General features: G+C 41.3%; 1 protein-coding gene across 1 annotated transcript in view; it reads right to left on the bottom strand.

Moving 5' to 3' along the window:
* Positions 1-1,396: 1,396 nt before the first annotated feature.
* Usp38 (ubiquitin specific peptidase 38) overlaps positions 1,397-16,773 on the bottom strand; it is a 31,947-nt gene continuing 16,570 nt past the window's right edge. The window contains exons 7-10 of the mRNA XM_006971737.4: positions 12,674-12,767; positions 9,893-9,999; positions 7,173-8,535; positions 1,397-4,254 (exon numbers count right to left, since the gene is read on the bottom strand). Coding sequence (XP_006971799.1) covers positions 4,093-4,254; positions 7,173-8,535; positions 9,893-9,999; positions 12,674-12,767 — 1,726 coding nt within the window. The 3' untranslated portion in view covers positions 1,397-4,092. The remainder of the gene's footprint in view (positions 4,255-7,172; positions 8,536-9,892; positions 10,000-12,673; positions 12,768-16,773) is intronic.

The following is a 16,773-nucleotide window of genomic DNA, read 5'->3' as shown; positions in this document are numbered from 1 at the left end:
CCTGAGTGCTGGGATTAAAGGCGTGCGACTCTCCACTGGGCTTCCAAGTAGTTTTAACAAGGGTGTAATGTGGAAAACAAAGCAGCAAAACCAACAAGCAAAACCCTCAAAAGCTCCTGACAATCCAGCAAGTGAAACCGAACGCTTCATTCCTCCCAGTCACTGGAGAGGGTGGGGGTATTGTGTGTGTGTGTGTGTGTGTGTGTGTGTGTGTGTGTGTGTGTGTGTGTGTGTGTTGGTGTGTAGCACACAAGAAGAAAACAACTGCAGACTCTAACACACACTGACAAGACTGGCAGTGCACTTGGCTGACTCTTAGATTCTATTTTTAATGTTAAATCCACACAGGTTATGTAACACTGGACTAAAAGTTTTACATAATGACTGTTGAGTTTATAGAAATGTTAATTCTCATTCCTTTGAAAGTTACTTCTATAGGAATTTACCTTTGCCTGGGAAAGCTGCAGTTTAACAAGCTATTTTTTAAAAGCACTGTTTACTTTGAATCCAAAACAAACAAGCAAAAAAACCCAAACTCTTTTATTTGGAGGTTCATTCATTTCCAAAAAAAAGGACTCTATAAAAATTAACTGAGCAAAAGGGAAAAAAGCCCAACAGCGAAGCAGTAGACAGTTTGGCAAATTTGCTCAGTATGTGACCAGCTTATTGTTGTTTCATGTAGGATGTCTTCTAATTCTGACTTCCTTGGTACTGAACTTAAACCTCAGTTACAGGATATCATCTGAGATTTAGTATTATTCTTCCAGATGATGCCACTTAAGTTTTAGTAACAGTCAACACTTCTTGGGTATTTTAAAATAAAACATAAACTTAACCTTTTCCACCTCAGGAAGTTTCAGAAATCCAAACTCAATAGAAACAAAATACTATAAACAGTGAAATAAAGCACAGCTTTTTTTTTTTTTTTTTTTTTTTTTTTTAAAGACAGGATCATCTTTGCCTCCGCTGAGATTAAAGATGTAGGTTACTAAGGCTGGTTTACAGGTGGGTGCTCGAAATGCAACCCAGGGATTTTCAAATGCCAGATAAGCACTCTGCCAGCTGAACTGTGCCCCTAGCCCTACCATATAGAATTCTTAAGATGCTACACACAAGTGTATGGTATCATTGCCTTTGAAACTCCCTTAAAAAGTGCTCTAGAGCTTATGTAGAGTATATATAGAGTATACTATGTAATGTACATACCTTGAGCAAATAAACGTCGAAGTGGTGACTTCCCGTAACTGGACAAACTGTACCAACTTTTTTCCTTACAGTGTGATGGGCACAGAATAAGCTTCCAATTTTCATTTATAGAGGGACAGGAATAAAGGGGTAGTTCATGAAAAGAAATATTTTTGTAGATAATACCATTATAAAAGAATAAACGAGCAAAGAAAACCACACATTTTTATTTCTAGTGTGCACATGTGGGTGGGTGGGTATGCTTGCGCTATGGCACGTGTGTGGAGGTCAGAAGAGAGCTAGCAGAAATTGGTTCTTTCCACCATGTGGATCCTGAATATTGAAGTCAGGCCCTCAGGATCAGTGGCAAGCACCTTTATAGACTGACCGCTATTATGGATTTAAGACTAACTTTTTCTCTTCCCTGATGTGATGAAATGGACTGCTTAAAACCATCAGAAGGATCCCAGGACCTCTAAGACACAACGAGGGACTCTTGTCTCTCCATCAAAGGACTCTAGCGGCATCTTAAGGTACAGATGGGTTCTGGCTATTCAAATGGAAGATGATGCTTGGGGAATGAGCCAACTGGCTAGGTAAGTGTCAGGAGTCAAGAGTTGCACATGCACCCACTATGGACATATTAAATGGGCTTGCAAGACTATGCTCTATATGCATTTTCTTCTTGCGTATTTCTTTGTGGAAAAATATCCCAACTTGTACAATGTATCAACAGATATCTTTCAGAGGCACAGACTTACACATCTAGCTTTAAGTTTTGGTTTACAGAGAAGCCTATGGGCAATTTCATTTGAGCTGTCTTGCACTAACCTGAATAGAAATAACAATGGTCCTCTGGTCAGTCTTTTAGCATGAGAACTCAACCACATTTACAAAGAGCATGGAAAGGACATGGAGTACAGGAGACAGAGAGGCCTGGTGTTAGTGTACATGAGGCAGCAGTAACAAAAGGGTGAGGGGCAGGGCAGTTCAGGGTGCCGCCTTATTAAGTTCAGCCGAATGGGCTTCTCACTTTGCAAACACATAAAATCCAGCAAACCATTAGTGTGCGCCATTTCTCATCTTAAAAGAAAGCCCTCAACTTTGGTATTGGTTATCCAACTAAAACTTGCATAATCCTAGTATTATTAATAGAATTTAGACTTTCTCATTTACAATTATGTTTTGACACACATAAAATCCTTGAAATATTTGGTAGTCATAGGTAAAACTGGGGGCTTACTGCCTTTGTGGAAGTTCCAGAAGCACATTCACCCAATTTTAATCCAATTTCGGCAAATGCTCCGACTGACAGAATCTGTTAGAAGTTACCATTCAGCCTATGGCTGCCTGAACACGGGGTGACTCAGGAGATCACTCGCAGGACTAGAGGAAGCCAGTGCTAACCATCTGCTTTCAGTCCTCTGGTGACTGGAAACAGGTTGAGGTTGGGGCAGCAGAATGAAGACGAGGAGTTGTTTTTAATCACTGCCACAAAAGCTTGGGAAAAAGATAAAACTTAAGTCACCAAAGGACATTATTTCCTTAAAGTGTTTTCAAAATAAATATGTGACCAATCTTCAGAACAATACATGGTCATGGATGTGGTAAAACAGCCAGGAAGAACGGTATTTGAGACAACGCTTGAATACTGTATAATCAAGACCCAGGAGGACTGACATGTTTCCAGTTTCCTGGCCAAAAGAAAAACAAAAAGAACTCCCCCCTCCACCCAAACAAGAAACACCCCAGAACCAAAAAAGGATAGCAGGGATGGTGGGGTGAGGCATTTTGAGTATTTTATGAAGCAGAAACTGTGGAAGGCATGTATCTCAAACAAAGAAAAAAATCCCAAATTACAACTCTAAAAATGTTATCAATGTTTAATGTTTTGAGGATTAAGTAACAAATCAATTGAAGATTTTTTACTTAAACTAACTTCATTTCCTCAGAATTTTTCTAAGAGTTAGAAACTTATCATTACACTTACTGCTTTAGAACCATCAGCTTTTACCTCTGAAAAAATCTAATACCTTTAAAAAATTATAATTTTAATGTTAGCACAAAATTTATTTCCTAACATTTTGTTTTAGAAAACTTCCTTCAGCCAAAGATACCTATTTCTGAATCACAGTACTGCAAGGCACATACAGGACTCGTCTCCTCTGAAACACACAGGAGATACACTCCCTGAAACAGGATTTTCAAGTCCGTGGACAACGGAACGACTACAAAGTTAGGTTAAAAACACTGCCCTCTCAGGGTCATGCACCTTCTGTGAATTCACTCACCACGTGTGTGTAAATAATCCTTTAAAAGACACCGTTCCTGAAACTCAGAGCAACACCGAGGACAGTGGAAGCAGAGGCCCAAGTCTGGCAGCTGAAGGTTAAACTGTTATCGCCTCCAGAGACTGGTTATCCCTACAGTTTTCAAAGACCTGAATTTCATAATGGGGCAATTCTACCAGAAACAAAGATTTCCATTTTTCTTAAAACAACGTTTATATATATATTCACTGAACTTCTAGCATCAATTCTTTTATAAAGAATGCTAAATGGATTATTTTTGTTCAGTAAAACTGAAAATACACCATTTAAATCCTTCTACCAAATTTAATGCAGCTTAATTAGGGACCAGGTACACTTTTTTCCTCTCAACATTTTTGGTCAAGCACGTCTAACCATAAATGCAAATGGAAATTTAAGAGGTAGATTTTTTTTCCCATGATGCATTTTGTATTTCAAGAAAATAAAAACAACCACCAAGTGTGTTTTCTTAAAGTATTCGGGTCTAATGAAAAGAAAAATAAAAGTTAGATAGATGTGCTATCGGTCACAGCCTGACATTTTAACAGCCACAGTATTGGATGTTTTGCAACCAGATGCATTTTCAGTTCTCTCAGGGTCAAAATACGAGTCTGCCAACGGTATTAAATCCTCCTCCGCCCCCTCCACCAGTCGGCCCACAGCTTCCTGGTGGATCATTGTCGTCAAATCCATTGGGCCGAAATGAACATGAAGCAGATGCAGCCTGTAGGGCCCGGGCTCGAGCATTCAATTCTTGTTCCTAAAATTAAAAGTAATGTCTATGAAAATAAAAAGCTAAATACAATGGATGAATACAGCACATATACAAATCTTCTAAAACCATCTTAGTCTTTACCAAGAATCCTTCATTTGAAAATACTAACATCAAGCCAGGCATAGTGGCACATGCCTCTAATCCCAGCACTCGAGGGGCAGAGGCAGGTGGATCCCTGAGTTCTAGGCCAGTCTGGTCTACAGAGTGAGTTCCAGGACAGCCAGGGCTACACAGAGAAAACCTGTCTTGAAAAACCAAAAATGAATGAGATAAACTAAAAACTGACATTTATCTTTGCTAAGTAGTTATCACTTAAGTACACAAGTGAAGTACACACCCACCTTTGGAGGAAACAAGGCAGAAGGGTCAATTCCTCATGCCTGTAGAGTGACAGCCCCTGAAAGTCACCGCTGCTATTCATTTAACGACAGAGGCAGGGGAAAGGCCTGCAAACTCTCTTCTAATACATTTAAGAATGGAATTCTTTAACAGCTATCCTCCGTTTTGGAAGTGTGTGAGTACAACAGGTCAGAAACCACTACTAATGCCTGAACTGTCCCTCCTGCTTCCTTAGGTTAACGAGTCAGGCGGACCTCAAGGAACACTCATAGTAAAATGGAGCTAGCTTTTTACAGGAGCACTTACAGCTCTCTCCCACTAGTGTATCAGAATGCTTATCAGGGAATCAGAGATACTTATGTGCTAAGTACATGTTAGGTGCTTAATAAATACTAATACTCTTAGAACATTATTAGCTACTGGGAAGGTGAGCTGGCCTGGCAACAGGAATATCTCTGGAACCCACTTGATAAAGTGCTGACTTCCACAAACTGTTTCTCACTTCCACATATGAACAACACACATGTATACACATATACTCTTTCAAAAAAAAAAAAAAAGTAAAAAATTTAGAAGAGGTCATTATCCAGTCTTACAAAGAGCACCCGTGAATAGGTAATGGCAGATTCACGTGGCAGCGTGTAAAACTGGACTCTGAAACAACAGTGAAAAGAATGGCTGCTCACACTCAAACCCCATGTAGCCAGAGAGACTGGGTAAGCCGGAAGAACACGTGGATCTGGACGGCACGTGGCTGTGGCTAGAAAACATGCTTGCCAGTCCAAGCCTGAAAACCATTTTCTCATCTGATAAACCTCTTATAACACTATCAGTCTGTTTCCTTCAGAAGGGGGGGGGGCTACATGGGCCTTGGGACAGCCCTCAGCTCTTCCTTCCATCTCCCCAACCTTGGAACACTGTGGTGATTGACAGTGATAAGTGACACGAGGTCAGGAAGCGAGGAATGGATACATCCTATTTCCTTTACCTGGATATTAAGCCCTGAGAGTGGGTATTTATTAATGCTAATCGGTCCAGTTCTAAAATTCTAATTATTTTGTAAAGTTAATTAATTTTGCAGCACCAGAGAACATTGCCACACCCCTTTAAAATGTATCATATATCATCCTTTGGATATTTTATAATTCAGTAAATTTGAAAGCCTCTGAAAAAATTTCCCCATAAAAATCAGTATTAAGCCGGGCGGTGGTGGCGCACGCCTTTAATCCCAGCACTTGGGAGGCAGAGGCAGGCGGATCTCTGTGAGTTTGAGGCCAGCCTGGGCTACCAAGTGAGTTCCAGGAAAGGCGCAAAGCTACACAGAGAAACCCTGTCTCGAAAAACCAAAAAAAAAAAAAAAAAAAAAAAAAAAAAAAAAAAAATCAGTATTAATGGTTCATTTCTTCTGTTCCAATATTTTATGGGTTCTATGACCTTAAAACAGAGAATTTGAAAGTTACTATTGAAGCTCATAAAATTACTTGAACTAGCCACTTCTTATTCCTGTAATTTCATCTATAAATTACTGCTGATCCTTCCTTGTCTGTTTGTGGGACAGGGTTTCCTTATGTGGCACATGTCAGTCTCCAACTTGCAATCCTCCTGCCTCCAGTTCTGCAGTGCTAGGCTTGCAGGCATACACGCACCACCACCACCCCTTGCCTCTGCTGGCTCTTGTGGACACAAAGTTGGAAAATCTGACAAACAAATACTTGAGGACTCTGATTAACATTAAAGGAAATAGTTTCTTGAAAAACAATATATTCATAGATAAATTTACCTCATGTGGAACTTCTGGTCCACAGCTTTTACTCAGTAACTGTTCTACCACCCCTTGGCTCTGTGGCAGATACTTGAAGAACAAACATCCTGCACATGTTCATTTTAGTTCTTCCTCTGATTCACCTGAATGTCAATGTTTTCCTTAAAATACTATAAAAAAGACCCTGTAGGAATCAGCATCAGACTTAGCTGTGGATGGTGTGTGGATGGTGTGTGGGACGGTGTGGGATGGTGTGTGGACGGTGTGGGATGGTGTGTGGGATGGTGTGGGATGGTGTATGGGATGGTGTGTGACTCAGAGTGGCTGCTGTGCAGGCCTGGGGTCAGTTCAACAGACCATGGAGAGGGAGAAGGAGAGAATTGGTTCTACAAAGTTGTCCTCCGACTTCCACATGTGCACTACTCCCCACAATAAATAAAATGGAAGAAGAGTTAGCAGCTGCTTTCCCTGCGGGTGGAACTGAGAGAAGCAGGGGAAGCAGGGCATTGACATTCCACTAACTTTCTGTTTCTGTATGGCACGATTGTACAATCTTTTCTAGTTAAAATGACATCTTTTGCAGCTATCAACAACTGAGGCAGAGTTGTGTAGTGAAAAACAAAGTCTTCTACATTGCATATAATTGGCACCTTTCGTACTACATTTACAGCGAGTTGAAATATATAAATCCAGACTTAAGCTTCAGTATCCCTGGAAAATGTGCCCAGTTTAAAATGAGAGCACAGATTAGCTTCCTACTGGTCACCACTGTCCGGAAGTGACCCCTGGACCTGCAACTCACCTGTAAGTACAGTTTGTTGTCCTTGGTTATGGCGTCCATCAGCTCTTTCTGCAGTGGTGGGTCTCCATTGACCCAGACGCCACTGGCCGGACTGTCACTGCGCAGGCCATTAGCACTGCTCTGTCTTTTGTACAACAGCACGTAAGCGGTGTCTTTTGGAAACCTACTTGTGATTTTCTGGACCGACTGAAATGAAGTAAATGTCACCCTGCTGTCATTAAATAAAAACCACTCTTGTGACATTTCCTTATTTTCCAAGTCCTGTTCAATGACCGCACTGGGGCTTTCTCCCCCTAGTAAACAACTCTGGGAGGGTGCTAATGCCAGACGTCCAGACTGGGGGCACATCTGGTATGAAGACTCTGTACCTGTGATGTTTCTGGCATAAGAATAGTAATGTCCACTTTCAGAGGACACCCCAGAGTGCACAACAACAGAACTTAATAGGTAGGGCACTAATGTGGGGCAGAAAGCTTCTTCAGTTGCAGAAGGCTTTAGTTTTTTAGCTAGGTTCTCATTAATATCAGTGAAGTCAACATCTACAGACCAACTTTCTGACAAGGAAGAGAAGGAAGCAGTTCTTTTAACTGGCAACTCCAAAACCAGCGGCAGTGACACATTGTCTAAAATTTTTCTTCTCACATGGTACTTCTGGTCATACGAGAACCTCAGGAGCGTAAGGATAAGGTACTCAGGCTCCTCCGTGATTTGCATAGTTTTCTCAGCGTTTTGGAGAGAGGCACAGTTTTCACAATAGTATTGGTTGTCCCCAGTCAGGATCTCTGGAGCCAAAAAATAATTTAGTAAGTCAGTAACTGAAGGTGTGGCTTCACCTCCTGGGTTCTGAGGTCCGTCTTTACTGACGAGGATCTTCGCAGATTCACTAGGGACAGAAGTGCTTTCTGCACAGTGAAACTCAACAGGAGGACTGGCTAACATTCTCTGATTCACAATGGAGTCACAGACGAAAGCAGCTGTTGCTGGATTATAAACTACTGGCTCTTCCTCTGGGTCAGCCACGCTGGTTTGCATTAGGCTATCATCTTGCACACTGGGTAACGAAGCTGGGTCTTGAAAAGACAAGTCTTCCACAGAAGGGGTAGGACAAAAGGCCAGGGAGAGGTCTGTGAAGGCCTCCACCTTCTGTGAGGTGCTCCTGCAGTTGAGGCAGCAGATGTGAGTGCGTAGCTTCCCTCCAAACATCTTCTCTATCAGTGTCTTCTCACTGTCACTTGTGCCAGGAGACTTTGTCACTGCAGCTGCCTTACTGGCCACTTCTTGTAAGGAAGTGTCAGCGCAGTCCAGACCTTCGGCAGGCTCGTGTGAGGACTGAACTCGCAAGATCTTTTCTTCTTCATGGAGTCTGCGGGAGGGCACATCATCCCATGTTATTTATATTTTGAGATCTTGGTGGCTTAGAGAAACGTTAATTTAATCAAGTAAACAGCTGAATTTAAAGTCATTTTCTCCTCTTTTAACCATGGGTATGGAGGTTAGTCTGGGAAAAGCCCTGGGGACTGTAAATTCTCTACACTGACCTTCCCTTCCTCTGCGCTGCTGGTCTACAGCTCAAGTCACACTGCAGCCAACGACACACGCTGCTGCTGCGCTGTCTTACACACATCTCCATGTGCTTGAGATCTTGGCAGCCTAGCACCAAGAAAGCACTGACTGTACTCAAAGACCCTCATAATTATAAATTGGCTCTTCAAAGATTTTGGTCTCAGGGCCTTTTTATATTCATTAAAAAACAACAAAACAAATCCTTTGAAACCGGCGTCCCTAGCTGGCGCTGTTCCGGAAGGTCATGGAACATTTAGAAGGTGTAGCCTTGCTGGAGTCCATTGCTGAGGGAGGCTCTCAAGTCTTTCTAGCCTGGCCTCACCTCCTTCCTGCTCTCTCTGCTTCCTTCCCATCTGCAGGCTGGCCTCACACTCCTGCTGCCAGGCCTCCTTTGCCCTGATAAACTGTCTGCTCCCTGCAACTGCGAGCCCAAATCCCCTTCCCTTCTTGTTGATTCTGGCCATGGTATTTTATCAAGCAACAGAAAAGTCACTGACTTACTTTACTGTATAAAACAGAATAAAATATATAAAACAACATATTGAAAAATGAATCCATCACATATTAATATGCAGCATTTTTAAATGAATGGCACTGCTTCACCCATTGTAAGTATTCTAAGCATCTGGCTTCACAGAAGACAGCTGGATAATGGCACCTGGACTGCATCCTTTCCTTTCTGACTGATATCTGCTTTTTTTCCACCCCAAGACAAGGTTTCTCTGTGTAGCTTTTGGCTCTCCTAGAACTTGCTCTGTAGACCAGGCTGTTCTCGAACTCACCGAGATCTGCCTGCCTCTGCCTCTCAAGTGCTAGGACTAAAGGCATTCACCACCACTGCCCGACCCTGATATCTGCTTTTGAAATATGTGAAGAAAAGCTGAGCTCACACAGATATGTAGTTTAAAAAGGGAGGACTCAACAGATTTTTTGGGGGTCTCTTTATGAATCTTCTACTATGTCTGATAACAGGTACTTTAAAGTGAAAGCATCCAAAACAAAAACCAAATTAGAAACAAACTTTAAAAACACGCAGTAACACAAAGGTATTTTGAAGATCAATTCTGAAAATGTTCTCTAAAGCTAAAATCAGTGTTAAGTGGAGCTAAAGAACTAAGAGAAGATACAGTTGAAATGAAGTTTAAAATACTCTGTACCTGTCCAGCAGAAACCTGAGGTACTCAGAACAGTCTTGTTGTGATCTGGGAGTAAACCACGGAGGTCTGGAAGCCTCAAAAAATATCCGAGGTGCGTACGCTTCCCTCTTGATAGCAGAAAGGAAAATGCAAGAAAGTGATTCTTATAGCACACCAGTAACTGAACCTGTAACATGACGCCTAATAACGATTTCTTAAAAGCCCACTGCACTACATTTCTAGGGAAACGTGCCAGGCCTGGGTGTAACTCAGAGGCAGAGAAAACTTTATGTTAAGCAACCTTTAGTCACAAATGAACTCTGCAGAAAACTGATGCCTAGAAAAGCTGAGGGACCTGCTTAGATTAAACAGCCAAGTGGACAGCAGGGTGATTACATCAGGTCTCAGATATCTCTCACTCTTTACACACCGTCCCTGGTATTCATCCCTCTATGACACGTATGTGTTTGAGTCCCTTACTGTGTGTGTAATTGTGTATGTGTCTGAGTCCCTAATGAGTGTGTGTGTATGTAGGATAGAGCAACAGGAACCACCCATATCTACTTGGCAGAAAATTTCTGTCTGTTGTAAGCCATACACACATGTGGAAGGGGAGCATTTTGGTTAGGACTTGATAATCTCTGCCCCCCCCCCCCCCAGAAGTACAAAGGCAGTTAAAATGGACTCTAGGGTCACCAGGCTCAAATCCCAGATGTTTTTACAAAAAGGAACTGCACAGACATATGAAAAGACCCTGATTACAATCTGGAAGTCTCAATATTTTAAATACTGCGGCAAGAAAACTGTATGTATATTAGGGCTGTTTTATGGTATTGTGAAGGGAGAAAGATCAGCATCCCAATTGGGTGCCAACTTCAAGTTAAGTTCATTTTTCCATCGCACCCTAAATAAACTATTGACCAGACTTCTGTGCGTTCTCACTTCAAACTGGATACATGTTTTAATCAGCAGACAGATTACAGATCCTCCTGCTTCTGCCTCCTGGGTGCTGGGATTAAAGGCTGCATCACCATCACCACTTTTCTCTTTTTCTTGAGGGCAGGGAAACCTAAGGTTTTCTTTCCTAATAGCTCTGATTTAATAAATAAGTGAAGTAGACATGTCTGCATACATACACATACTTGTCTATGTATACAGTCAAAACAGACTAACGATTAAATTACTAAATGACTAGAAAACAGTAGGAGGGGAGAGGGTTCTGTTTTTAGTTGTGGTTCAGTACTGTTTTGCAGTCTCTCTGATCCTCCTGCCCCATCTCCTGAATACTGAGATTACACCTGGCTGGCAGGCAGTTTCCACTTCCCTGGGTCCTGATGTCAATTTGTTAACTACTTCTCCCAGATGAAAACATCTGAGTGTATTACCAATTCTAAAGCCATGGTTGTTGCCTCTCAATCCTGTTCTTATTTTTTTCCATTTAAAAAAATTATATTTGGGGGCTGGAGAGATGGCTCAGAGGTTAAGAGCTCTGACTGCTTTTCCAGAGGTCCTGAGTTTAATTCCCAACACCCACATGGTGGCTCACAACCATCTATAATGAGATCTGGCATCCTCTTCTGTATACATAATAAATCTTAGAAAAAAATTATATTTGATCTGTATTCCCAGCACTTGGGAGGCAAAGGCAGGAGGATTAGGAATTCAAAGCCAGTCTTGGCTACATAGTTTGAGGCCAGCCTGTGTCACATGAGATCCTGTCCAGAAAAGCAATTATCCTTGAATATTCCTCAGCTTGTACATGGGAAACAAGGCATTCCTATAACTCAATTCTATCAATTATTATTCCCTTCTTAACTACGACCCTTTCCTGACAATAGGTCATCATAATAATCATACTGTGAGGCCATTAGAATGAACCAGAAAACAATAGCTCATGTCACATATGAGTGACATACACAATTCCTATGTATGGCCAAGCCTTAGCTAGAAGTTCCTTGGAAGCAGGATCGCCCTTTGAGTCTCGCATAGGCTGCGAAGCAACCTCTCCAATATGTCTGTTCAGTGAATCTACTCCATGACCTTTAGCCACTGCTAAAGTTGACTTCCCTGAATTAATTTGTGGATATAAAAGGTCACCACAAAGTTTTAATTCATGAACTTAAGAGATGAACAATAATTTATAAAGATCTGCAATTACAATGAAAGGTACATAAAAGAAAACAGAAAAGCTGGACTTGGTGGCTGGTGTATACCTTTAGTCCCAGCACTTGGGAGGTAGAGGCAGGTGGATGTACATGAGTTCAAGGTCAACACAGAGAAATCTAGTCTTGAAAAACCAGAAAAAAAGTCTAGACCACAAAAATCACTTTAGTTGTTCATTATTATGTCAATATATTCAAGTCCCCGTAAACTAAAGAACAAAACAAAAACCCAACCACAAGAAATCCCAACCACATTTGCAGCTCTTCCCCTTCTCCCTCTGAGACAGGGTCTGCACACACACAGCCCAGACTGGTCCTAGACTCACTGCAGTCCTGCCTCAGCCTCTTGAGTGCTGGGATCATAGGTGTTCGTCACTAAGCTTAGCTTGAAAATTCTTCCTTCATGAAGGAGACTGTTTAATGACAGGAAATTAGACTTTATGTGCAGTAGGTTTTAGAACAATATATTGATCATGATACTAATCATCTACAGGGATGGGAAGCGGGAGATGAGATGCTCAGGCAGGACCCGAGGGAAGACATGATACAGAATTCCATCAGTTCAAAAGACCCATTATAATACCTAGGTTAAAGAATCTTATCATGGAGCTAATATGTACATATTCACACAGATACTCACTTGTGTATGAGCCAAAAAGGCAAAAAGATGTTGTAATTTTTTCATTAAGGAATTACACCCATTTAGATTTAAAGATAACACTTGTCTTCTGAAACTGAAAAAGAACAAAATATGTTATATACACAGACATACACTTTTTACAAAAAGCTAAAGGAAATGATTTGAGAATTATGCTCAGTTACCTGACTTCCAGGGCGGCCTTCACCTAACAGTTACTAGTACACACGTGATGCCATACGTGTAACGTGTGTACAACAGATGGATGGGTTCTTGCTACATGACTAGGTCTATATGCTGTCATGTTTCTATTTTCTGGGTCAGCAAATATAAACAGATCAAAGCATTGACTTATAAAAGGAACTTTTAAATTATTTCAAAATAATCACTGAGTAAAAACCACACTGCTATCAAAACATCATAAAGTGAGGGCGATTTAAAAAGTGTAGGAGTGCTGCTAGGGGCGGCTCAGGGCTAAGAGCACTGGCTGCTCTTCCACAGGACCTGGGTTCCGTTCCCAGCACCCAGAACCACCTGGGACTTTAGCTTCAGGGGCTCTTTTCTGGCCTCCACAGCACCAGGCACTAAGGTGGGGGCACAGACAGACACGCAGGCAAAACACCTACATAGATAAAATCAAATGAGAAAGAAGTGCCATATGGGGGCTGGAGAGAAGGCGCAGTCGTTAAAGACTTTACTGCACTTGCCAAAGATCCGAGTTTGGTTCCTGGTATCCATGTCAGGCAGCTCACAGCTACCTGTAACTACAGCCTCTGTAGACACCTGAATTTCTCTCTCTCAAAAAACAGAAGTCAATCCTTTTGGGGGTAGGAGCAGGGGGACAGTTTTCCAGACAGGGTTTCTCTGTGTAGCCCTGGTTGTCCTAGAATTTTCTTTGTAGACCAGGCCGACCTTGAACTCACAGAGATCCCCCTGCCTCTGTCTCCTGAATGCTGGGATTAAAGGTGTGCACCACTATGCCTGGCCTTTTTTTTTTTAAAATAAAAGCAAATCTTAAACATAAAAGGGAGTGTAATGCAAGCCAGGTCTGGTAGCATATACCTATAATCCAGCACTTAGGAGGCAGAGGGGGAAATACTAGTTTAAGCTGGTCTGGGCTACAGAGTGAGTTCCAGGCCAGCACTAGAGGAAAAACAGGGAGAGGGGAAGTCCACTCAAACAAATAAAACAAGAGTGTAAAAGAAAAAAAAAAAAAAAAAAAAAAAGGGACAAATTATTCCAAAAAAAAGTATGGGAATAATTGGTTAAACATCAGAAAAAAAAAAAAAATCACTTACAAGTAAAAAGGGATTTATTTTTTTGTGAGCCTAAAATCTAGACAACACAAAAATTAAAGATGTGACTATATAAAACAAAAATATATAAAATTCTATAAATTTGAATAACATGACTAGACGAAAGCAAGCACCACAGAATTATCATACAGAATTTATATAAACTGACATGAAATAAAAAATTAACAGAAAGATATACGAAGAAAATAACAGCTTATTCATTTCATTTTGCTCTAAGTAAAGAGGGAAAAATTCTACAAGGTCAGCAATGTTCAAATAAAAACACAAAGACTAACTGTGTGCAGGGTGCACATGTAGTCCCTAAAACTCAGGGGGCTGTGGCAGGAGGATCATGAGTTTGAGGCCATGCTGGGCAAGACTCTATCTTTTCTAAAAATAAGAAAACAAGAATGTGTTTTCACAAAACAAATTGTGAAAAATTTAAGACTGATTAAATCAAGTGCTGTCAGAAGTATAAGGTCACAGGTACAATCATATACTGGTTTATAAGGTCACATTTGGCTGGGGAGATGGCCAGTGGGTAAGGTGAGGACCTAAGTTCACATCTCCACCACTCACGTGAAAGCTGGGTAAGGTGCCTCTCCTCTATGACCCTAACACTGTGGGGCAAAGACAGATGGATTCTGGGAGTCTGCTGGCCAGCCAGTCCAGCTGCAACAGGGAGCCCCAGGTTTCACGAGGGCCATGAGGTACAAAAGTAATTAAGGAGATATCCAGACTCTACATGTGTCTACAGGGTGAGCACTGCCCTCACACAGACACAGACACAGACACAGACACAGACACAGACACAGACACAGACACACACACACACACACACACACACACACACACACACACACACAAAGTGTTTAAGGGAGAATAATTTGGCAGGTCCTAGTCAAAGAAAACCTCATCTCTATACATGGTTAGAGAAATGTTAGCTATGGGTAAAATAATCTGATGTTCAACAAAAGTATGGGTAAGGGGATGTCAGGCTGGCAAGATGGCTCAGTGGGAAGGCACTTGCCGCACAAGTCTGGAGATCTGAGTTCTAGCCCTGGAACCCATGTAAAGATGGAAGGAGAGAGCTGACTCCACAGAGCTTTCTTCTGGCTTTTACAGGTGCATCATGGCATACATGTATGTTCCCATCCCACATTAACAAATAAATTTAAAGCAAAAATAAATAAATAAAAACCATGTCCTACTTACTCAGAGTAACAGATTTGTAGTCTCACATGGCAAAGTTATTAAGTGCTAAAAGCAAGTAAAATTTCAACAGGATTCTCTCCACGTGTGTGTACGCATATATTAATTATATGTAACTGCTTTTGTATTAGATGATTGTAGAAAAATAATCTGGAACAATGCACATAGTTGACATTTTTGAGAATGTCTACATCTTGGTTTTTATTGATGATATGATTTTTAAAACCATGAAAAAGAATTCACGTATTCCTCAAGAGATCTTCCTGTTCTGAGATATAATTATTTGCCATCACAATGCTTTCCAGTTACAGTTGCTTTTAGTCCATACTTTGCATCATGCAAGATGAGCTGGCTGGCAAGGTGACCTCTGGTGGTGAAACATGGACTCTTCAGTCTTACATCTAATACCACCTGTGTCTAAGAGTACACCTTTATTTAAAACAACAACAAAAGTTGTCAAATACAAACCAGCCAACAACAAAACTGAATGAAATCCCAAACACCCGGGTTCTTATAATTGGGGGACAAACACAAAAACTAAAGCAAAACTGTATCTAAGAGTCTGATGCCTCCAGGCGGGTGTTAACAATGCCCATCTTGGGGTCAACTCAATTTTATGGGTACTAAGAGAAAAATTCATTTTTTAAAAAGGAAAAGTTGAACATAATTTTGTACCTTCAAGGACAGTATTTTTTTATTTTTATTTTTTTGAGATAGAGCCTCATGTAGTCCAGATTAGCCGTGAACACACCATATAGACAAGGGTCACCAAGAACTTACGCTCCTCCTGCTCCCACCTCCCACGTGCTGGGATCGCACTCGGGCTTGCTTCACGAACTTGAGGCGGGCACTCAACTCTACCTGAGCTGCATCTCTAGCACAAGGACGCCACTCAGCTAAAAAACTAATTTCGGATTTGTTGCTTACAAAAGAAAACTGATTTGAAAGTAAGTACAGGAATGTTAAGGAGCATGCCTCTTTTATACATCTGGTCAGTAGCCAGCAACTTGACGGAGAACTTAAGTCTCCTAACAAAAAAAAGAAGCCGTTGATATGATCAACAGCAAGTACCTATGGCCAGAGAACACTGTGTGGGGCTCTTCAAGACACATGGATTAAAATACAGTGGACACTAGAAGCAAAGGTACAGGGGAAACACACAAGTACTGTAGGGCATGTAAACTCGTTGGAGTAGGCTCAGTCAATCCCTTGATTACATTATAAAAATATCAAGACAGACTGATTTAAAAAAAGTGACACTGTAAATATGACGTACAATGTAATCAGGCAGAATTTATATGCTGGTATTTCAATTGTTCCCAAACATTAAGAGCAGTTTCAGAATGAAACAACTGAATGACAATTATTGTGGTGTATTTGTGCACTGTGTGAGGGCACACTGTGTGAGGGCATACTGCTGTGACTGGTGTAATATAAAGTTCAACAGCCAACAGTAAGGCAGGAGGTATAGATGGGATTTCCAGGGAGAGAAAGGAAAAGGAGGAGGAGGAATCTAGTCACGCAAGATGCCAGGAGAAATGGAGAGGAAACAAGAGATGAAAGATGGAAGAGAGGTAATGCCACGTAATGGAACGT

The sequence above is a fragment of the Peromyscus maniculatus genome, chromosome 5 (genome assembly GCF_049852395.1).
Source record: "Peromyscus maniculatus bairdii isolate BWxNUB_F1_BW_parent chromosome 5, HU_Pman_BW_mat_3.1, whole genome shotgun sequence".
NCBI classification, from domain to species: Eukaryota; Metazoa; Chordata; class Mammalia; order Rodentia; family Cricetidae; genus Peromyscus; species Peromyscus maniculatus.
This window is presented reverse-complemented; position numbering and strand designations above follow the sequence as displayed.